This window comes from Odontesthes bonariensis, chromosome 17, assembly GCF_027942865.1.
Source record: "Odontesthes bonariensis isolate fOdoBon6 chromosome 17, fOdoBon6.hap1, whole genome shotgun sequence".
NCBI classification, from domain to species: Eukaryota; Metazoa; Chordata; class Actinopteri; order Atheriniformes; family Atherinopsidae; genus Odontesthes; species Odontesthes bonariensis.
The window spans coordinates 18854689-18878732 of record NC_134522.1 but is presented as its reverse complement, the minus strand read 5'-3'; the positions used below and the strand labels follow the sequence as shown (position 1 = coordinate 18878732).

The window sequence follows — 24044 nt, the reverse complement described above, 5'->3', positions numbered from 1 at the left end:
TGAGTGAATAGGCCAGGTCGAACAGTGCTGCCATGAAAACACCAATCTGACCTCCCGTGTTACTGGTGTGTGTGTGTTAATCATGCAGGCAGAGGAAAATACAAGTATACCTTCCTCGATGACGCGCCCTTTGTCATCCAGCATGCCCTGCACCTCGCAGCCTCTCACATACGCCAGGCCAGTCTGATCCACGAAGGACTGGCGCCGGTCAAAGCGCGTGCCGTAAAGCAGCATAGGGCGCACTGTGACCAAAAAGCAAACGTCATGCTTCCGCAGACCTGGAGGAAGACAGGACGGAGAGAAGGGTTGGAGTGCGAGAGACATGAGAATAGAGAGCGGTGGGAAAATGAGACACAAGAGCGGGAGAAAAAAATATATTAAAAAAAATGGGGGATTGAAACATGTACAAGGAAGTAATACTTCATACTGAATTACAGACTCAATTGTATTTTAGAAAAACATAGTGGCTGGAAAGAGTGAAAATAATTGTATGGAGGGAATTCTTTTAAAATACATGGATCCCTTTCTTTGATCCATGCACACTCAACATTTATGTTTTTTTTTTAACATTATTCAATTAGCACATTATAATGCATTAACTGGGGTAAATAAACAAAACTTGTGTCATTTACACAAAGCAGACAGCAAGTCTGAGACTATGACTATGATAAAATGTTTTCTAACTTCCCAGAGACTCAAAAGCTGTCCAACTCCTGTTATCTCTAAAGCCCTTATCTATATCCCAGAGATACAGAAATAAGACTCAGAGGGTCAGTGATAGAGGCTGCAGGAAGGATTTATGTGAAGGCAGGGTGAGAATGCATCGTGGTTGACTTTTACCTTCCCACTCGTGCTTGATATGTTCTTGTACATTGAGGTTAATGGTGATGTCGGCTCGCACTCGAGCGGGCCAGCTCTCTCCAATGTTGGGCTTGGCAACCTCGACTATGGAAAAAGAGGTGATGGTCTGAGCCATCCTGGCCCAGCCCCCAAACACCACTCCACCGTACTCCGACTGCCTGCGTGCAGAGACGGACACGACAAGAAGTCAAGGCGAGTGCCGTGGGCTGTTGTCAAGATCAGAAGTCAGCTGGCTTCAGGAAAGCGCACGGCACCAAAGCTTTCTTGTTTACTTTTGCAAGGTCAACAAGCAAATTGCAACTCAAAGTGACAGAATAGGAGCACTCTTTATGTTAAGAAATGGGTTTCCAAATGTGCGGTCCCAAACTGTCCTCATTTATAAAAACTAGATTACCGATGTGCTGCATACAGCTACCTTTACACCCCTTATTCGTCGTGTGAAGGCAGAAAAAAGGAGAACCGGTGCTGACAGCTGATGCTGTTGCTGATGCTGAGGGAACAATTCATCGGTCCATGTTATGCACCAGGATTATTTCAATGCTAATAAAAAAAAAAACTGAGGACTTCTCACCATGGTTTCATTCTCCAAACCACATCCTCTATGTCTTGTCTGATCTCGTAAGTGGACTCCAGACGAAAGAGGTTAAAGTTCCTCAAAAGGTAGTCGTGGAGGGTCAGGAACTGGAGATTGAGCTTTGGAAGGGCGAGGCAACCTAACAAGAAGAATAAACAGAAAAATGAACAGACACGGGTCAGTGCAAATCCCATGAAAGGCACTGAATATACATTGAAACGGACATGTGTGCTCAAGAAAAAGGTTATACTTTTATACAGCGACAAACACAATCACGATTCACGCATTTATTCACGACGTACCTTCGCCTGAGTAGTACTCAGTTGGGACAATGTTTTCATCCCAGATTATCTTCTCTGTTGGATAAAGGGGCATCTGGTTCAACTGCTCAATCTGAGAGATTCTGCGCTCGTGGCGGGACACCTGTGCATGTATGAGTGACACGAGGAACACGTACAGAGAGAAAGTGGGTTAATGAAAAAAAATACCCGTCCCCTTGGCTCAGTGTTTACTCTTACTAGAAGACAAACCAGGGAGAAAAGAAAAAAAAGGAAAAAAGAATTAGGTCACTAACCAGTCTGTTACGATGTGGGGAATCTACTTAAAAGGCTTAAGACGTGAACCTTGGGGTCACCATGAAAGAGAACTGTTCTCAGTGTTGTCTGGCAGAATGAGGAGCGATTGTTACAGGATATGCTCACATTCAATTCAATTCAATTCAATTCAATTTCACATCTTAAGTCAAAAGCAACAGCATTCTATTAAGCATAGCGACGGGATCTCGGTCTGTTTGTCCAGTCGTGACAGTAACTGATTTACTTTTGACGCTGTTGTTTAACAGAAATGCACAAGGCAAAATAAAGGTTGCTTTACGTATTCAACCTTTCTGTGCATATTTCATGAAGAAAGAAAGCTTGGCAAACATGGTTTGGTAATAAGAAATCCATGATTCTAGTATGACAAGCCCTGTTTTTGCATTATTCTTTACATACTAAAGACTTTTAGTTGTGAAAAGATTGCATCGTATTATAACCCACTGGGAACTTTTTCAGGACTCCATCCTCCCAAAATGGGAAGGCTGTAAAAGGGAAATATTGAGGCTATCCAAGGAGGACATCAGATGGGAGTCAGGATGGAAAACTCAAAGCAATATGCGGTGAAAATGGAAAATGCACAACAAACAAGTGAAAAGCAAATGGGCAAAAGAATGACAGCCAACGTTTGTGACCAAACAGATGAAGGAAATGGGATTTATATATATATACATATACACAGAAAAGGCTGATGTAGGCAACACCTAAACAGAAGAAAATGAGTACAGTATAGTATATTAAAGTATTATTTGAGAATAGTAAAGAATTACAACAAGATTATTATTGTTGTCGGCATGTTTCACAAAGCCAGAATGTTCAGCTGCTGCATAAAATTGATTCATGTCACATCTGTGTTTTGCTTATTGATTTACAAAAAAAAAAAAAAGAAAAGGCTGAATGAATGTCCTCAAAGTGTGGAGGCTCCAGAATTTTTGCCAGGGTTTGCATTCTACTTTTAAAAAAAAAAAAAAAAAAAAAAAAAAAAACACAGATCACATGAATTATTCACAACGTGAAGCAGTTACATTTGCTGCTAAATGCTCGTGTATAAAGCTGACCTACAATCACTTTCTGTCTCGAGTTGGACTTAGAAAATGATCTTATTTCTATGCAAAGCCGAGACTTCAAACATAAGACTTTCTCTTGCTGGTTACATCGTGGTACTGCGGGCCTGTGGTGACCTTTGCTTGAGCTTTTAAGAACAATGTGAGAGGACTGATCAATTAGGGGACTGATAATGAGACAGAGGGTGAGACATGTGGCTAATCTCATTTTCCACATCCAGTTTAGGGTTGAACCATTCATTTGTAACAACAGTACTGCCTTTCTGCCCAACCTCCTTCACTGCAGCAACAAATTTCCAACTTTTTGGACATTTCTGTAAATACATATATATAAACATTCTGTATACTAATCCTTAATTTAGTATACAGAATACACGCTGACTGGCCTCTATCTCCCCTATCACTACAATGATATTGTCTGTCAAAAATGTCTCTTTTTTTTTTTTTTGTTCTTGGCTACTGCCATCTCATTTGTTCTTGATTTTCTGAAGATGTTTTTGAAGCTACCATGTAGCAGAAACTTGGAACGTCTCTTATAGCACTGCATCATGAACATTATGATTGTGCAAGTCCTTAAGGGCTTAAGGGCTCCGCACTGACTTGCCTGTACAACACGTCTGTGGACACCATTTTCCTGTAGATGCTGATCAACCCAAAAGGATTTGGGTCTGTATATGGCCCATATTTCATATTTCAAATCAACACCCGTTCCCCATTGGTTATTATGAATAACTATGACAGACTACCAGGACAAGACTCATGGAAAGGTTTACTGAAAGGTAATTAGGTGAGCAAGGGAAGGACAACCAGAAAACAGTCCAATTAATTCAAGTTTTAGTCGAAAGATACAAGAAAAACAATTTAAAAAAAAAAACGACATCGCTCTTTATTTCATCAGCTATCATTGCAATTCACCCACCATAACAGAGATATCCTGCATAACGCACCAATTTGAAAAAGAAAAAAGGCAAAATGAAGAGGGAGAGGTGGTCAAGAGGGGGCGTGTATATGTCTGTGTATACAAGCTAAGGTCGCAAGCTTAAATTAATTACCCACTAATGTGAAACACAAAACCTATTATGCCAGAGTAATAGAGCTGAGTGACCAGTCAATGTTCTATATATATATATATATACATATATATATATATATATATATATATATATATATATAGCCAGTATGAAAGCTATCAAATACATGATGTATTGCTTCATCAAGTCAAAGGTCTGGGGCATTAAAAATACCACGGCAAAGTGATTTAATATTTGATTTACAGACAAAAAAAGACCAAATTAAAAAGCAACACAGATAAATCATCACATAGTTCAAGATCAAAGGCTCTAATCCTCACATGGACAAAACACCAAAAGCCAACGTTGCACTTACCAGCAACTCAAGGAGAACCTCCTTCTCAATGGTGGTGTCTTGCCCTTCAGGAAGCTCCGGCAGTAGACAAAGATATGAGGCCACCTGGTGGAGCATGTTTGGACTGCAGAGAATCAAGAAATCAACGAGTGGTTAGTCGGCAAGAAAAAACATTTGCATTTGCAAATGGCAAATTTAGCTGGCACTCTTATCCGGAGCGGGGATGGCAAAAAGTAGATAATAACAAATGTAGTATGGAGAAAATAGCTTGTTAATGAGTGAATAATACAGAGTATTTTTTTTTTATAAAAATGCCAACCAATAAAATGGTGTAGATCAAGTTTTTGATGGGGGGGGAGGGCGGGCGGGCAACAATGGTGTTTGCGAGGATGCACATCCTTGTTAAATTCTTTATGCTTATTAGGGCCGCAGCAGTAAGCAATTCCACTGTTTGCTCTGACGCTGCACTTCTGCTCAGTCAGCGTGCGCGCTGAGGGCCGAGGGTGCACTGATGAGACAGGATTATGAAAATCAAAGCCCATCTCCGTCTTGGAAAGCTGAGGCGTGGCTCTCTGCATACAGAGCCGTTTAAATCGAGCTGACACACTGTGACACACGCGAGGTCTGGTGCAGAGCGAAGGACACACCGTGGCGGGCCTGGACAGCCACACGTGGCACTGACCAACTGTGACCATGTACGTGCATCCATCCTGCTACTTATGATGCCGCACATCAGCAGTGAGGTGGCAATTCTGCCTATGTTGTACTTTGGTGGCCCAGTGGATGACCTGGCATGAGTCATGCGGACATACCTTGCCTTAGCAACAAAATAACAACTCATTCTGAGTATAGGAGATGACTGGACCAGGTCATGGGCGACAGCCAGTGGCAGGATGAGGTAAGGATGGGGCCGCAGCGGAAATCGGTCCCCAGCAAGTTACTCCATAGCCTGAAGATTTGTGTGAGCCACTAAACTGTTGCTTCATTAAGCACGCGTGGTGTTTCCATTTCACCGACAAACAAGTTGGAAGGAAACCATTAAAGACATCCCAAAACAGAGCACGTGGATTGCGTGTGCTTCTTTTGAAAGGTTCGCTCACATGCGAGAGAAAAACATTATATATGCCTTAAAGTTGTCTTTCTTTGGGGACTTATTCTGACACGGCACTGGCCACCTTTAGGAGGAGAAGACATGAATCATTCATTATGCTAGTTAAATATTTACAGATGTTTCTATTCTAGTTTATGTGCATTAACTCACTTTTCAAAATCGGAAAAAAAAAAGTGTCAAATGCTTGTTCTTTTTCTATAAAACGAGGACGGTTGTGGAAATTTTGCCATTTACATCAACCGTTTCTCATCTGACAGTTATTAGCCTCGTTATAGATTTTTCATGCTCCCTTTTCTAAAATCTACAATGCGAGTACCTAATATATCCAGGATAGGTACTAAGAATATATAAAAAAAAAAAAAAAGACAGAAATACAGACATCTTTTCCAAGTGATTCAACCATAGCGAAAATATAATCCACAAAACTAGTTTGACCAGCAATGTGGACATGTTCCTCTCTGAAAACTCGCTGATAAAACTCTCTTTGACAAAGTCTTTATCTCAATTTTTGGCCTGAAATGCACTTACCATGTTTTACATGACAAGTGTCAGTGTGTGTCTGTGTATATGTGAGAGTAGGGCTGTGTATAAGTGTAAGCGGGCTATAAAATAATGCTGCGTTTGTGTTTGAGGGACTTAGCGGATATATTCCGAGCGGCGGTTGACTGGGAGCTTAGCACAGCTGGAATAAACTGGCATTAGTGCGAGTCGTTTGGATGAAAAATGCCTCGTTAAATCTGATTGGCATGTTTGGAGTTACCCGCGAGCTGCTGTGGGGACAGTTGTGGAGCCGGGAACAAAGCACTTCCTGCTATATTCTAAAAAAAAATAAATAATAATAATTCTGGGAGAAGGAGCAGAGCTTCTACAGATATATGAAATAGTTCAGCTGAGACTTTACCTAATTCAGCTGAGTTTCACTCGTTACACTCAACAAAAGCATTTTTCATCCACCACACACACAAAAAAAACGATGTTAAAGATGTTAAAACGCCTCAAAACAAAGACGCGAAAAACACAAATATGTGATTTAAAAATTAAAAATGTCCCAGCATATGGAGAATTTACTTATTAACAGTGAATCAATGTTTTTTACTTCCATTCACATAAGCATAGCACACACACACACACGCGCACACACACACACACAAGCCAGTTCATCAACATAAGGGTGGTTTTTGGCTCTTTGGTAAGCTAATATGATCTGACAAACACAGCTGTTCAAAGAGTTTATTCTCAAGCCACTGAAAATCGATTAAATTAATGAGGCGTGCCTCTCTGGCTGGTACCAGCTGCCCATTCAAGGGTTCACTTGCTGCCTTTTAGCAAGGAAATCAGGCATTAATGGCAGCACTGCTAGATTGCAACACAGCAGCAAGTTAAGTACACGTGTGCCAGTATTTCAACTGTTTTAGTGGGATGAGGACCACCTTAGCATCTAGCGCAAAGACACAAGTGGAGAACGTTTTAAGGTTTGCAAGTGAAAAAGAAAAGAAAAAAAAAAAAACAGTTAAGGCCATTTAAACAAATGATTAACATTTATGCGCAAGAAATAGTCCTCTTTGCTAAAAACAACACTCTGTTTGTTAGCGAGGTCAGCAGTAATCAACCAGTCATGCATGCCCCTTCCACCACATCTTTGTACTGTAAAAACTGAGAATTGCCCTTTTTTTTTTTTATTTACCTGAGATGGCCAAAGAGTTTAGTCAAGGAATCTCGAGTGTCCACCGCTGCCACATTGGACAAAGCAAAATCTTGTAACTCCGGGAAATGAGCAAATGCTGCCCTCTGCGAGACGGAAAAGATGAACAGAGAAAGAAAATTTTATATTCAGCTCACCGGGAGAAGCGACTAATAAAATGTACAGCAAAAATACAACAGAACTAATGGAGAACATATGACCACATACATTTTTTATTTTTTTTTTTATCTAAGATTTATGGGTCTTTCACAACTATGAAGTATCCTGGACACGGCCACTGAAAAACAACAAGAGCGAAGGAAGCACAAGCTAGCTGGGATATCCCACTTGCTACAGGTCTGTCTGTCCCTCTTTTTTGCATATTATTTACCTGCAGTGAGGTGATTCTGTCATAGTGCAAAGTGGTCATCTCTTTCTGCGTGAGGGCATTTCCTGTCTGGTCATTGATCTCAAAACCAGCGTAGAACTTCAGCATGTCGAGCAGCTACGAAGATTAGAAAAGCAACACGGGTGGGTTCGAAACATGAAAATCAAAGTTGATGAGAAAAACTCTCTCGATTCTGCGTGCAAGGATGCTGCTGTACCTGGCGGAAAAGGTGTCCCTCCTGCTCTCGCTTGGTGAGGCCAGAAAGGTGGCAGTTGACCACCAAATGAGCGTCATCCATCAACGTGTTGAACCAGCGCCTGGTGGGCAGCAGTGCCTGGACACATGGGACACCATGTTTAAGCTGAGGAAACCTCAAATTACAGCAACATGTAAAAGGGGAATTTCACAATTAAGAAAGCAGAGGGGGTGAAAAAGTACCATTTCAGAAAACAGAACTGAAGAGTATTCAGGACAAACATAAAGACTTGAAGGAAAACCGTCTCAGGTATCGTATGATCTGACAGCGGTAAAAGAAAAAAAGCATCTGCATCTGGACCCCGATTACCAGCGCACCACATTTTTCGACAGGTTCTGCATCTTCTCGAGGTTGTTTTGACACGTGTGACAGAGGCAAAAAGAAGGCGCACTGGCAACACGATAGGAAGAGGACATGAAGGAGAAAAATGGCTCAGATACTTCTATAGTCATCAATTACTTTCATGTTGTTGCAGGAAGAAAGGAAACCTTCCAAAATAAATAAATAACAGAGCTCTTATGGTGGGAATTACAACAACAAAAAAAAACAGTCTGACTGATGGAGTGAGTGGAGCACACGGAATCACATCATAACTTCTGAAAGAAAAACTGCCCAGCAAATAAAACGCTGTCAAACAGAGTATGAAATGCATTTCTGACATGACATGAAACGCAACCAAAAGAAATATCTCATTTATTTAAAACTGCTCTACTGAGACGACAGGTGCAGAGAGTGACACCCCAACACTGTGAGAAGCTCGATATCCAACAGCACATCTTTGATCTCTACACGCTCCTAAGAGCCAGCATAACGGGCGTGACAACGGGGATCTTTTTCCCCCTACATTCATTTTCAGGTCATCATCAGAAAGGGAAGTATGGATTTCAGGGCAACTGAGGCTTTGTAAAAGGATAGTGCCGAGGGACAGGAGATGTCTCTGGAGACAGTCAGCTGGCCGGCTACTGGCCGTTGCCAGGAACAGCAAGGCCGGCCTGTCAGCAGACCGCCAGATGAAATCTATTAAGCTTCCTCGCTACTAACAGAAGATCTGCCCAGGCAGCAGGAACAACAATCTAATGTGACAACACATCTTCACACCGATCCCAGTGCCGAGTTTGATTCTCTGACACACTCTGCCCAGTTCTGTTTTCCTCAATTCATTTATAGGCCAAAGGGGTGTTGATACTTCATAAATGCTTCGAATGCTTGCAAGATTTTTCTCATACTTTCGCTGTGAACGAGCACATGTCACCGCTTCATCTACAGAAAAACAAAACAAGCTTTGTTGCTCAAACGGAGGCAGGTATCCAGAACGCCAAGACGTGGGAGATAATATGACAACTGGACTGGTTTTATAAACCACACATTTACAGTTTAAAGCTCCAACTCTGCAGCTGGTAAAGCATATACTTTATGGATCCACTTTAACTCAAAACCGCTGGCAGGTTAATAATAAATAAATAAAGAGACCAACAATTTTACAAGTTAAGAGAATTTGATCTTTGATCTCGACGCCTAACCATCATGTCAAAAGAGGCCCTGCAAATGAAATTTTTTAACCACATTTCAAAAGTCATCAGACCATTTGAAATAGTGCACAGCTTTGCAGACAGCAGTGACAGAAGCATGCAGAGAGGAGCTGGGACTGGACATCCATCCACTGTCTGTTGAGCTGAGTGAGCTAGAAATGTGAAAGACAAAATGGAAACGAGCTCTTCCTTTATCAGCAAGAAAAAGAAAAAAAAAAAGCCCTGCAGACCTACACTTATATTGCACATCATTACGGTGGATATGAGCGCATCGTGTTTCACTGTGAATCTGAAATAAAGCCGATTCCGGTCATCAGAGAGAAAGTTCAGGGAAGGTTTAGTGAATGAGGCTACGGCGCAGGAGGCTGTGTCTTACCTCCAAATCAATCATGAGCTCAATGAATCTCTCGCAGTAATGCACTTTGTCCATGGATGCGGGCCCTGTGAAAGATGCAAGTTACAACTTTACCCAAGATCAAACAACGCGTGTTGTCAAAGCGGATTTCACAGTGCAGAGGAGGATGTGTAGTTTTCACCAAGGATGTCAGAGAAACACATATGGACACGAACAACGAGCCATGCTGAGTGTTTGAGTCTCCCTATGTGACGTTGTATGGCCGGCCCAGCAGCATGCTGGGACCTCACCCCTCATTAGGCATGCTTGTGTGTGTGTGTGTGCGTGTGAGTGTGTGTGCACTTAAAAGTTGAGGCATGCAGCAAACATCAGAGTGATGCAGATCCTGCTGGGTTTTAGACTGTAATCTAGTCTGTCAGGTTTGAATTCTATCTAAACACACGTTCTGTTTTTAGCATTCAGGTGGGGGGCCTGTGTGTCGGCCTGCATTACAGCACAGTGGCCAGTGCCTGCGGCTGTATGGCAGCTGGACTACATGCTCCTTCAACAGCTGTATGACCAGGAAATAAAGTAGAGTGCAGTACAACTGAAGCCGTGTTCAAAAACAAATAACTGCATTCAAACATGGGCACCATCTGAAGTAAGGCACTGTGCGAGTTCTGAAATTTAAAAAAAAAAAAAAAAAAAGAGCTAAATGTAACAATCCTATAAGGAAAGATGTAGAGAGCACATATAAAGACCTCATTTGGGATTTAAGTCTCAGGATTGTTATTATTTGAAGGCAGTGATCAATTTCTCAAGATCTCATGGTTATTATTCTTCCAGCAGTATTTCCTACGGGAAATAAAAGCTTTTTTTTCCCCGCCTTATTACCTGATGGTGGAATTGACGTGAGAACTCCGAGAAACTTTTTAATAAGAGCTGAGAGGAAGGTCCTCTCTTTGGTGGCCCTGGAAAAGAGACGAGGAGGGTAAGTATAAACGAGCCTCCGAAACTCACGAAACACAAATCATGAATTCTCAGTCTGTATAGATCTTCTGAACATGCCAGCAAAGAAAATGACATTACTGTGCGACTGCGTCAGCATCCATCTTATCAAATTTCTTCTTGATTAGATTCCAGAACTTCTGCAGCTTTGGAACTTTCTTCAGCTCGTGTTGGAGTCTGGACTGCATAACAAAACATAACAGCAGCAAATCAGCCAGGAGTCACTTTGATTAGGGATCAGTGTCATACCAAGGAGACAGTTCTCATCTACGAGACTAGAGAACCGTGTCATCACAGAAGCTTAAATAAGGTAATAGGTTGACATCTTACTGGCAGGAGGCACATCCACATGGGCAGAGATATGAGCTGCTGCACCTGTTCTCTGATCAAATCGACCTCCTGGGAGGAAGGCGCATGGAGAGGGAGAAAAGAGAGAGAGCAGGTGAGGGTGTTGTCAAAATCCACTGTGCATGATGGATTTTTATTGCACCGAGGCCCTTCGTAAAAGTCTGCAACTAAAATATTTACAGGCCTTTATGGGATAAAAATCAAAGGGCAGCAGGCTATCAGAGCAGATTTCAAAGTGAGACATCTGCAGTATCTCCCAGTGGTCTGATGCAGCTATACGGGATACAGAGGAGCCGCCTCAACTTCCACTGCCTTGTCTACTATTGCCATCTAGTGGGCAGTGCAAATAATTGCCACTAATTTCACTTGAAGTATATCTTTTGCAAGGTATCGTCATATTGCTTATTAGTATAGAATAAAAAGTCTTTATTGTCACTATACACAGTACAATGAGATTAAAGCCAACTCCTCATTCAGTGCAACCTGGACAAAGTTGCTATCGACCCAGGTCATTTCAAATTTTTGTGCAATTGATACAACATACTAACAATGAAATAATTCATTAATTGGAAGCAACTCCCTCTGAAAAGTCTACGAAGTCAGATTTTTACGACATAATAAACTATTTTAAAACTCTCCATCAACAAAGCTGCTCTTCACCTTTATGATGACGTGATAAGCGATTTCTTATATAATCCCATGGTGCCTGGTCTTAGTAAATGACCCGCGTTAACGTAAACCCTACTGCCGAAAGATAAACTGCTCACTGCCACTAGCAGAATCAGACTCGCTTCCCCAATAGGTCAGTCGAGGCACTGGATGTTATTGTCGCACTACCCACCAGACTGTTGAAGCAGTGGTCCAAGAAGACCAGCAGCACGGTTTGTTCCTTCAGAGTGAGGCCGGTCTCCTCGCCTGCCAGCACAGCGTCCATCACACATTTGAAGAAGAATGGGAAATGGCTGGGCTCCTTCTTAAACACCTGTTCAACACCAAACAGCAAAGTTGATGACGTTGCATGAGGCGAATCCCCCCTTGATTGACAACTGGAACGGCTGTGAAAGCGATGTTTAAAGAACTTTTTTTTTTCTTACCTCCCAAGCTGGAACATTCTCTCTGAACTTCTCATTGACGATGCAACATATGGACATGAGAAAGGCTTTGCTGGACACCTCGGGCGTGTAGTTCACCCAAAGATAGTTTTCAAGGTATTGACTGAAAGAGAGGAAAATATTAGATGAATGTCATTCCTACAAATGGTGCTAAGAGTCGTCTTTTTTTGTGTGCGTCTCCTTTCTTGGTGGCTGCTTACTATTAAGAGTGAAGAGGTGGAAGTGAAATATCTCACCTGAATTCAAGCAACATGATTTTTCTGATGGCGAATCTAAAAAAAAAAAAAAGGTTATCAAAAAGGTTATCAATGATAAGATGTGTTAATCTGGTTTGAAAAGACGTTTAAGTGAAAGAGGCTATATAGCCACTTACTTAGACATGAGGATCTCTTTTTCATAGATATCTTCCATGACCTGGAGAATAAAAAAAATGATCAGACATTGAGGCAAAATTGCCAAATGTTAAAAGGGGGGAGAGGAAGAAAGAAAAACAAAGATGTGTTTCTTTATAAGCCAGAGTGCAATGACTGCTACTCAGTCCGCCACAACTTTACAACTACTGACTGTAGTCCGTGTTCCAACATTTATGGAGATGTTTCTTTGACATTTACTCTCCACCTGCACACTGATGCAGACAAAGAAAACCCCCATTCCAGCATAGGCCCGAAACCAGAACAACACCCCCCCTCCCACCTCAAAAACTGGTCAGCATCAGCCCAAGGATCACAGTAGTCCACCCAAGGCATTAAGCCCAAACTCTCCAGATCCAAATCTAATCAAGCATGCATTGGATAAAGTCAGAACCTAAGAGCTCCCACTCTGTAACCCACAGGACAAAAAAAAAGAGCAGCTTCAAGACAAGAAAAAAAAACGTAACAGGTGCCCTGAGGAGCTGATTTTCTGGAATTAGCTGAACCCACACGCTATTATGTAAGTGGTTTCTGACTGCACGTTGTAGCTCACCGATGTGTATTGTGCATTTGCCATCTACAAAATCAATATATACATCTCTAAGACACAGCCATGTGTCACCTTACCTTTGGGTCAAAAGGCAGCTTATTCTTTGCATGAGGAGCCCAATATTTATTAGCCAACTGAAAAAAAGGAATAAGAAAAGTATATGTCATTGTGAACACAAAAAACTATAATCAATGTTTACAATACAAATTTGTTTCAGGTCAGAATGTAAAATCTAGATGTAATACAAGACAGTAGGCTAACTTTAGTATGTTTCTGGTTCTGATCTCTTAATCAAATCTAATGATATACCAAACATGGAACTATCCTGAGGGGCAAAGAAAAGACATGTTCGGACTTACTCTCATTAATACAGATCATTAATTTAAGAGATAAAGTCCTTCCATTTGGCCCTGCCCCTCAATCACCACACAAGCGTAATATTAAAAACATATGAAGTGCTAAGATTACCTGCGTGACATATTCTGCGTTTATCTGAGATACCGAAGGCGCTGCAGCCTTTTTGGCTGGGGTTTCTTTCTCCGTGGTGGCCATCTCAAACTGTGAGAGCAACAAAGACACAACAAAAAAAAAAAAAAAAAAAAAAAAACAATCGAAATTATCTATCAATGGAAAGCTGTTGTACCTGTTCACCTAAAACAAACACATCTGAACTGAGCTACTGAAGTAAGCTATAAAAACGCAGGAAACTGTGAAAAAAAAGCCTGATTTAAAAGGAGAAGATTTGGAAAACAACACAGAAACAAACAGAGTGGTATTGTGTGAAGTCAGAAACAATAAAGTCAATGCTTGTCCAAATCTTTAATACTGCGATGCGTTCAGTGATAGCATAACATTAACCGATAGCTTCTGAAGTGCGATTGGCTAAGCTAATTAGCATCACTAAGATACAGCTGTATGAAATTATTTTGGATGGTGACATTGCTGTTACCACTATGGCATAACGTCATGCTAATAAAAGCCAAAATAAGACAACTAACCTTTACTATTCATTCAGCATTAGTGTGACTGCCGATGGGCGATTGGTAAAGCATGTACACAACTAAAACGCGCTGAACACGACTAACTTCCTGAATGGGTACGTCAGTATAACCGTCCCAGTGTACAAAGCCATGTCTTCCGTTCCGCTACGTTTTAGGTAATGAATAAGCGTGAGTGGAAAAATTAAATGTTTTATTTTTTTAGGACACTAAATGTTGGGAAATTAGGGGGGGGGGGGGGATTATTTGTGACAATAAATTGACAAGTGAAGTAAAACAAAACAATAATGTTCATGGAAATGTCCATATAATGTTTACAATGTAACGAGAAAATGATAAAAAGTTAATAAAAATTAATGTTATTAAATTGAATTTGATAAATAAAAATGTATCACACATTATATCTAAAACAAACATCACACACAAATTCATGACATATGCCTTGCAAAAGTGTTCACCCCCTTGTTATCTTCCCCGATTTTGTAGCATTGTAACCTGTAATTTAAATAGATGTGTTTACGGATTTTTTGTAATTGATTTTTACAAAAAAAGTGGTGGTGATGGTGTTGAAAAAAAAGAAAGAAGAAGAAAACAACATGTGTGCATATGTTTTCACCACTCTCTTCATCATGAAGTTAATACTTTGTATAGCCTTCTTTTGCAGCAATTAGAGCTGCAGGTCTCTTGCATTATATCTCTTCAAGTTTGACACATCTGGGGTCTTCTAGCTGACTGGGTCAGGTTTAGAGGTATTTTCACAAATGATACAGCTAAATTGTTTTTGTCCCATGTCAGTCATTATGTGTCTCTCAAGGGAAAATTTGAGCACATTGCTGCTCTCTGCTGCTTGCTGGAGATATAACAAGTCTCCCCCTGCTGTTCTGCTAAAGTAACTATGCCTGCCCTCTAAAGAAGAAGAGAGCCACTCCCATTTCTTCTATACCGGTGATGTTCACGGCAACGTGGTTTGCATTACCAGGTTCAGATATGTCTTTTATGACTTCACAATTATTGCTTTGCACAGGAGTGTGACCTTCTATCTGTATTGGGCTCTAATGAACGTAGAGATGTCAGTTTAAATTTTCATCTGAAACAACCTGCTGCAGATCACACACCTGCAAGGGTACCTTTCTGCCCTGTATGAATGAGAAAATGCCATTAATTGGATGGTGAACAGAAGGTTTTTAATCATTTGGGACAATGGTATTTGAAAAATATTATATTATAGCTATTATAGGATATTATAGGAAATCAATTCTTGTGACCCTAACAATCTCAGGTGTGACCCTAACACCCTCACATATTGCTTTAGTTGATAATGACAAGTTAATTCCTGAGGCACTGGACCCATATTTGAGATACTTCTCTGAGTCAATACACTATCATTTTGATGAGGCATATTTTTTGTCTGAATATCTATCTCAGAAGAAGCTGGAGCCAAAGTGTCGGTCACAGCTTGTTTATTATACTTTGGTTGTTAGTTAGTTAAAACAATATCCTGTAAGGCAAAGCAAGGAAAATTGACTTACAGCACACAGGTTAACAACTAGGTTATTCTGGTTATGCTGGTACGAAACATACACTGTCGCTGACGTTTATGGAAATATAATTTTTTTTTTAACATATAGGACGATGATGCAGATTGAGATCTTCAACTTCATCTGTTTACTTCAGTATTTAAAAAAAAAAATGAGTGCAGCTTGTGAGCTTTGTCACCGATGATTACGCTTTGATGTCACCCTGGTGAGACAAGAGCGCATCTGTCACTATATACGGTGGAAAATGAAGATCATCTGTTCCTATCCGTGGCAGACTTACAGAAGTGAGGACAGCTGACATCAAACCTTTATTTATTTATTTTTTTAGATGGCTGAAATGGAGGCTATGCCAAATATAGGGTTAATATGATTATATCCAGTAAACAACTCACATATTGATATTATAGTTATCAAATATAAATGAAAAAAATGAGAGTTTGTTTTTTCTAAAAGAGGCAATACAAAAGTTTTGTTTATCTCTCTATCTAACCCTAATCCACGGTCTGTCACAGAAAAGTTAAGCACCATCACGCCGTAACTTTGCTTAGCTATATGTATCATACATGCTCATAATGTTAACTATTGCAGTTTGACCATCTGCAGGGATACATTTGGGGTCATTTATTTTTGTAGATATCACAATGATTTTGTATTAATACGTTTTTGGTCATGATAATTACACAGTAATTACACAGCCTGCTGATGGTTTACAAATCCCAGAATGGTTTAGGCCCAAAATACATCTGTGATATGTTCAGAGAATATAAACCCAGCAGAGCTCTTAGATCCAAGGACTCAGGCCAGCTGGTCCAGTCCAGAGTCCAGACTAAACATGGAGAAGCAGCATTTAGCTGTTATGCTGCCAACAAGTGGAACAAACTGCCAGTGGAGATTAAACTTTCACCAAATGTAGACATTTTTAAATCCAGGTTAAAAACATTTCTTTTCTCATTTGTCTATGCATGAAATCTGCACAATATATTTTAACTTATCTAGACTGTTGCTTGTTTTTAAATTTATTTAAATTATTTTATTTGTTTATCTTTATATTCTTTTATGTATTTTTAATGCTTCTTACACTCCCCGCTGCAATGCTTTTATTTTATGTAAAGCACTTTGAACTGTTTGTACATGAAATGTGCTATACAAATAAATTTGATTTGATTTGAGTAAACTAAAAGAGTCCAGCCGATATTAAAATCAGCTAATATCAACATATATTACACATACAGTACATACACTATAAAGCCAAAAGTATTCACTCACCCATGCAAATAACTGAATTTAGGTGTTCCAATCACTTCCATGGCCACATGTGTATAAATTCAAGCACCTAGGCATGCAGACTGCTTCTACAAAAATTTGTGAAAGAATGGGTCGCTCTCAGGTGCTCAGGGAATTCCAGCGTGGTACCGTGATAGGATGCCACCTGTGCAACAAGTCCAGTTGTGAAATTTCCTCAGTACTAAATATTCCACAGTCAACTGTCAGTGGTATTATAACAAAGTGGAAAAGATTGGGAACGACAGAAAGTCAGCCACAAAGTGGTAGGCCACGTAAAATGACAGAATGAGGTCAGAGGATGCTGAGGCGCATAGTGCGCAGAGGTCGGCAACTTTCTGCAGAGTCAATCGCTACAGATCTCCAAACTTTGTGTGGCCTTCAGATTAGCTCGAGAACAGTGTAGAGAGCTTCATGGAATGGGTTTAACTGGCCGAGCTGCTGCATCCAAGCCATACATTACCAAGTGCAATGCAAAGCGTCGGATGCAGTGGTGTAAAGCACGCCGCCACTGGACTCCAGAGCAGTGGAGACGCGTTCTCTGGATGAGTCTGGGTTTGGTGGTTGCCAGGAGAACGGTACTTTTCTGATAGCATTGTGCCAAGTGGGGATTATGGTGTGGGCTTGTTTTTCAGGAGCTGGGCTTGGGCCCTTAGTTTCAGTGAAAGGAACTCTGAATGCTTCAGCATACCAAGAGATTTTGGACAATTTCATGCTCCCAACTTTGTGGAAACAGTTTGGGGATGGCCCCTTCCTGTTCCAACATGACTGCGTACCGGTGCACAAAAGAAGGTCCATAAAGACGTGGGTGAGCGAGTTTGGTGTGGAGGAACTTGACTTGCCTGCACAGAGTCCTGACCTCAACCCGATAGAACACCTTTGGGATGAATTAGAGCAGCGACTGCTCACATAAACACACTCCTAGCTTGTGGAAAGCTTGCCCAGAAGAGTTGAAGCAGGTATCACTGCAAAGGGTGGCCCGACTTCATATTAAACCCTATGGATTAACAACGGGATGTCACTTAAGTTCATATGCGTGTAAAGGCAGGTGAGCGAATACTTTTGGCAATATAGTGTGAATTTGTATCAGCTATGAGGCTCATGGTACTTTATAAATGATGTTATGACATAGGACTCTATTTGCAACACTAATCACAGTCTGCAATGCATTTAGCATCCCAGCTGAGCGGTGCAGAGTCAAATGATGTCCTCATTGTACGTTGCTAAATACACTTCTGTAAAGTTAATAGACAACGACTCCGCCATTTCTCTTCAACATGATTTGAACGGAACGTATAAAGAACTTTGGATCGTGTATTGATATCTGAATTTATTTTTTCCCCAAAAAATCTTGTATAATTAGGCTCCAGCCACTATCATCAGGTAATGTTTATCTTTCACTAATCATAGAATACAATCATGAGGATTTTAGTGTTCCAGTGGTTATCTTCACACCACTCCAACTTAAAAATAAGGACAAGTCCAAGTCTTTTACAACATTAATCTTTTTATTCATCCTAAAACCATACGATGTATGTCATCAAAGAATTACTTCATAAAAAAATAAATCACAGTCTTAAACATAGACAAGTTAGCCAAGATAACCAAAGGATTTCAAATTCAGTTGTCATTCTCCGTGTATAACTCACCTACTTTCTATCGTATTTCAACTGTTGTTACAGTCAGTTCGTTCAGTTTGTCGTTTCTTTGAGGAAGCTACACTTTGCAAGACTGCCATCTGCCCTGTTGCTGTATGCGATTCTTTTCTCATGTACTGCAGCAACTTTCAACTTTCACTTCTCTGTTTTTTTAACACTGTAGACTGAAAATATCTGGTGTCACAGCAGAGTTGTTTTCAATCACTCTCAGCTTCAGGAAAACTGTGATCATTTAAAATACTTTATCAAAAAATGTAGCAGAAAAGAACATCACATGAGTTTAAAAAAAAGATCCAACGGTTAACATAGTCATTGCAGCCTTTTAGTCGAACACGGCCGTATCTAACAGTGTTAACAGCTGCATCGCCTTGAGGTTGCACCAATGCCACGGCCCTGGTATGTTGGTTTTGTACATACTGGCTTATTATCATGACTGATGGGAAAATCTAAGTCTGGAGTGGAGCACTTGTTAATGTTTAGTCACACCAGCACTTTGGCTGCTTTGGCAAACTCCCAGAATTAGAATATAAGTGAGCTAGAGCATCATCAACAAGGAGCAGCAACAATTGATAAATTCTCCTACTTGTTCAAAGAGGTAAAGTTAGAGCATAAAGCACAAATAACTGTATCGAGGGGAAAAAAAACCCTCTTCTAATTTGAATTTAAATTGAAAGTGTGATATTCAGCAATGTTTAGGAATAAAATGTATCTATTTGTCAGGTTTTTTTTACATATGGAATATCAAATAAATATATGAAAGATTAATTATTCAATCATTCTAAATAAAAATTTGCTCAGGTTTATTTACAACTCCACTGAGGACACGATGAGAAACACTGGACAAAATGGTCAGATAGCTCTTGCTCATTGAAACTGCAGTGCTTCAAACGTCCACAAGAGGGGAGCAAACACCAGAGAACAGCAAGCAGCTTGCTGCTCAGCAAATAGAGAAAGTTTCATCAAGCCAGTGCTGTGACCATAAATACATGCTTTCACAATCCGTCAGGGGAAGAAAACAATACATTATGAAACAAAAAGGATTCCAACATGAAAACAAACAAAGCCACAGTTACTGAGGCAAGCGAACCACAATGTGAGGAGGCGTCTCATGCGGCGAGGCCGCTCCTGAGCTAGGCTCCCCTACTGTAGCCCAGTGCTATGGGGAAAGAGAGTCACACACATCAACTGGCTTTGCCTGGAGGAAGAAACACACAGTTAAAGTCCATGTGCAAGGCCACAATGACAAGGGCCGCGGGCTGATGCACTGCGCACAAAGGACAATATTAGCCACGGCAGCCCGTTTCTTTGAGTGGAGTGGTTGCAGGTCAGCTTGGTAAAAAATGTACATTTGACAAAACACATGAGAAAAATAAATGTCACCCTGTCTTTACTCATTTTGTGAGGGATTCCAGTGGCGAGGACACAAAGAAACATGTCTGCCATAGGCCATCACATTGGTTAGGATGAGGTCGTGAAGATATACTTGTGGCTTTGTCAGTGTGCATGAAAACAAGCCTGCTGAAAGACAGAATATAATACTGAGCGTGTGATGGACAAGTGGCTGCCGGGAAGGGAATTGTAGCGGTTGTGCTCCTCTTTGTATGAAAAGACCAGTTTGAGTTTGGTTGCTTGAAAAGTTGTTGGAATGTTCCTTTATCAAAAAAAAAAACAAGTTTATTTTCATATATATAAAATAATATATATGAAGCGTATATTTTTATTTTATTTTATATCCGTTAATTGGAACAAAAACATTATGGTTCACCCTTGTAGGAGAGTAAGGACGACCTCTGAACTTGCATGTTTGCTCAACACGGTCTCATCACGTGAGATGCTGCGGGACATTCGGGCTGTTTCAGAATCAGAGATTTAAAAAAACATGTAAGAAATGTGACAAAATAAACACCCCACTCTTTGTCTATACACGTGAACTTTCACAAAGCTACATTCATTAAAGCTTTTACATATTAAGACACAGGCGGATGAGAATGATGGGTGTTTAGTTGACTGACATGTCAAAGTATACAACAAAAACACTTTACTATAAACATGCAAATCTTGGTAATCGTCAATCAACAATTCCGAATCTCCCTCTAGTGAGGCCCTTTAAAGCTTAACAGGAGAACATTAACACACACACAGTGTATTTATGAGGAATTGGCTGGTTCGCTTTCATAAATAATTGCTTGTTTGTGTTTTTCACCCCTCAATCAAATTCTTCAGGCTATTGGCTGCCTCCATTGTTCAATTTTTGATAACAACAATCAAAACAACATTGTGGTGGGTGAAGATCGATAGCCCGCTCCACTCCACATGACGAGAATAGCCGGAGTGAAGATGCATTCCATCTCAGATTATCAATACGGTTCATGATCTTCGAGAACAGAAATGTTCCAGGAGCAATGGTTAATAGTGTTATTTTCTGCCAACATCCTCACGCTGCGTCTGTCCACTGACAGACACTCGCCCTGCAGCCCCGTGTGGTAGCGTCCTTCTTCAATTAACCAGGCTGCCTTAGAATCAATAGAAAACATAAAGAGGCTTAATCTTTTCAGGTGCTTGGCGCTGATTGCCTATTACACAATAATAACCCACCTAGAGCTTCACGGAGCATGAGAAAGAAACACACTCACCTCATCCAAACACATTACACACAGCCCTAAACCAGTCACACAGTAAATCTGAAGGTTTACAACTGAACAGATGGTGTCAGAGGAGGTGGTAGGCCTTTATGAGGGGTGTCAGCTAGCGAGCTAACAGAAATTCCACCAGAAACAGTGGGATATCAGGGGATACAGTTTATCGCCTCATGGAATGAGACTCTGCTGGTGTCTCTCTTTGTAGACCATGGTCTCTAGTCCTCTGGTATTTAGCTTTAGGTTGCATAAGGTCCATTAGACCTGTCTCTGAGGTAGAGTAACAGCTGCTGCAGTCTTCAACTCCACAAGAGGACAAAGTGGATTACTGGTCAAAGTTCTGTTCTCTCAAGTGGAATAAACATCCTTGAAAGTGCCCACTATAAAACAACTTGTAGACACATGCAGCTTTAGAATTCAACAATCCACTGTGATAAACAGTCAACATCCACGGGCAGCTTTCCACAGTCGCTTATGTCCTTCTGTACGTCACGAGGTGTTGGGCTGTCGTTTCTCCAGAAAAGCCTCTCTGAATTCCAGTACTGCCGATAGCTGGAGCCTAGCTGTTGACTTAGGATGTGTTTCTATAAACTGAGCCAGCAGGACAGGTGGAGGATCTTGGAGTCTGGCATGTCCAGGACCGGAACCAAGGCCACGGACGGACTCGATTCTGCTAAAGAGCTTCTCAAACTGTGTTCAAGTCCTGCAGGATAGACATAAGAAGGGAGATTTGGGGGTGGGGGGTGGGTGTTAGTTTAAGCTGGTGTTGGATATCAGTGATTTACATTGCTGTCCCACTGGACTTGTCCCAGCAGTGTGGCTACACTTAACCATTTAACCAGAGACCGAAGGCTTGTTTACAAATGATTGGCACTCTTAAATAGCTGGCAGATTGCAACCTCTAACACCCACCCCATTCATTCATCTCCCTGCAGTACAGATATATGGTCAGCAAGGACTGAACGCTTGACCAGCCCTCTCAAATATGTACAAAGAGCCACATACAACCCCCCTCCCACACACACACACACACAAACAAATATATAAGGAATAATCAAGAAGCTTGTTTGGAGTATCTAGTGGAATGGATCCTCTGCTCCCATTGAGTAGGGACGTTAGGAAGCTGTGCTGAGACTTCCAGCTCAGACATATGCTAGTATATATGTGTGTGTGTGTGTGTGTGTGTGGTCAGACTATATGGACTAGCGAGAATTCATTGAGTGTCTCAGAGTCATGCCTGATGACAGCCCGTCTATTTAGCAGCAGCCAGCTGGGATGCTGCCCCTTACTCTTGTGCTCTGTACACTAATTGGTCACAAGTGTTACACGGTTGACTGTCCAGCCTTACTTTCCTCTATTCTAACAGCACATTAAATTAGACTTGGGTGTGGTCACCAATCGGACACGGTCATAATAAAGCTACGTATCCTGGAGAGCATGCTGTGTCACAGTTCTACTATCGTTATTAGGAATGTCGATCTGGTTACATTCACAATGACATCTGCCTAATATCATGCACGTCAAAATATAATCCCTCCTTGGTTATCTGGCTCTTAACACACCAACTCTTTTAATAACATCTGCGAAAACTGTACTACTACTGTGTGACATTTAACAAATTTATAGAAAGTAAAATCAGGGCATAGAGGTTACGAGAGCTGTTCAGCACAATTTAATAATGCTCAACTGCTCTCATTTGAAGCAGCATGCCAAACATCCTTACAAAGAGCCCGTGCACCCTAATTAGCTAATATGCACTACAGCTTAAAATGCCCCTGCTGAACACAGGCCTTTTTGGAGGGCATTAAAAGCCTAAATATGTGTTATCAGAGCACCATGGGAGGCAGTATCCTCTGGAGATAGCTAGCTGACAACCGAGCGTGCCATGGAGATCACAGACAGGGATGGTTTTATTAAGAGAAGAAACACACCCTTCATCACACCTTGCACACAAAGCCTGTTTTATGTCAGGATGTTTTAATCTTTCTACCACCGGGTGGGAAATAATTGCACTCCCTCTTTGAGTCTCTTTCAGTACCTAAACCCACAGAAATCCGTTTATAGATAAAAGAGAGGCAACAAGGTGGTGAAGGTGACATATATGACAATGCAATTTTATGTTTTATCTGTCTTTTAAGGTGAAACATGAGTAAAGGCAGCCCGCGTTCCTTTAACCCCTATAAATGCTTTAGTAAAATACACTCAAAACCCTCTGTACACTTTACATCTCACTTCCAGCCGATCTCCACTGGTCCTTCAGCTCCCTTTTGGGCTACACAGACAGCCGGACTGTGAGGCCTTGTGCAAGGAGGCTGTAAGATTGAAAAAGCCAATCACATTTGCATTGTTTAAACCAAACCTTCTATTCAAAAGGACAAGCTATCATTTAGCTTCTTGGCAAACACATATAGACCCAAAAAAGGCTGCCCTTTGAACAATGCAATACCAACAAACGACTCCAACGCGCTTTTATGCAAGTGTCGGAGAAGGATGTGGGGAGAAAGAAAGATAAAGGTGTGCCTGTGTGGAGTGAATGATGCCTGCTGGGTTTATGGGGCTTTTTAAGCAGGCCCGGAGCCGCTGTTTTTTTTTAGTTGTGCTCCACTGACTTCCAAACTGGTCAAATTAACCAGTAAATAGCAGATAGTAATTAGTAAGTGTTGAAAATGAAAAATTCAGTCCAAGGAGAACAGACAAAGCCACAGAGAAAAAATAAAGACTTAACTTTCTTTACAGCAGCTATAAGCTA

At 41.0% G+C, this 24044-nt stretch overlaps 2 protein-coding genes across 3 annotated transcripts in view; both read right to left on the bottom strand.

Annotated features, from left to right (window-relative positions):
• The window catches only part of aqr (aquarius intron-binding spliceosomal factor), a 44748-nt gene extending 30472 nt beyond the window's left edge, over nucleotides 1–14276 (bottom strand). Inside the window, exons 1-19 of the mRNA XM_075447670.1 lie at nucleotides 14183–14276; nucleotides 13653–13742; nucleotides 13262–13318; nucleotides 12598–12638; nucleotides 12461–12496; nucleotides 12207–12327; nucleotides 11954–12094; nucleotides 11095–11163; nucleotides 10846–10946; nucleotides 10651–10727; nucleotides 9799–9863; nucleotides 7855–7971; nucleotides 7641–7754; nucleotides 7253–7356; nucleotides 4479–4581; nucleotides 1738–1858; nucleotides 1433–1574; nucleotides 841–1019; nucleotides 111–278 (exon numbers count right to left, since the gene is read on the bottom strand). Coding sequence (XP_075303785.1) covers nucleotides 111–278; nucleotides 841–1019; nucleotides 1433–1574; nucleotides 1738–1858; nucleotides 4479–4581; nucleotides 7253–7356; nucleotides 7641–7754; nucleotides 7855–7971; nucleotides 9799–9863; nucleotides 10651–10727; nucleotides 10846–10946; nucleotides 11095–11163; nucleotides 11954–12094; nucleotides 12207–12327; nucleotides 12461–12496; nucleotides 12598–12638; nucleotides 13262–13318; nucleotides 13653–13736 — 1840 coding nt within the window. The 5' untranslated portion in view covers nucleotides 13737–13742; nucleotides 14183–14276. The remainder of the gene's footprint in view (nucleotides 1–110; nucleotides 279–840; nucleotides 1020–1432; nucleotides 1575–1737; nucleotides 1859–4478; nucleotides 4582–7252; nucleotides 7357–7640; nucleotides 7755–7854; nucleotides 7972–9798; nucleotides 9864–10650; nucleotides 10728–10845; nucleotides 10947–11094; nucleotides 11164–11953; nucleotides 12095–12206; nucleotides 12328–12460; nucleotides 12497–12597; nucleotides 12639–13261; nucleotides 13319–13652; nucleotides 13743–14182) is intronic.
• Nucleotides 14277–18519: 4243 nt separating this feature from the next.
• Nucleotides 18520–24044, bottom strand: part of dph6 (diphthamine biosynthesis 6) — a 57204-nt gene continuing 51679 nt past the window's right edge. The window contains exons 15-16 of one of the 2 annotated variants that reach the window (XR_012766698.1): nucleotides 21293–21998; nucleotides 18520–21172 (exon numbers count right to left, since the gene is read on the bottom strand). Coding sequence is in view for 1 of the 2 variants with exons in the window: in XM_075447791.1 (XP_075303906.1) it covers nucleotides 21880–21998 (119 nt within the window). In the remaining variant the exon portion in view is untranslated. Of the gene's footprint in view, nucleotides 21999–24044 lie in introns of both variants that reach the window. The other variant, XM_075447791.1, reaches the window with a different exon arrangement.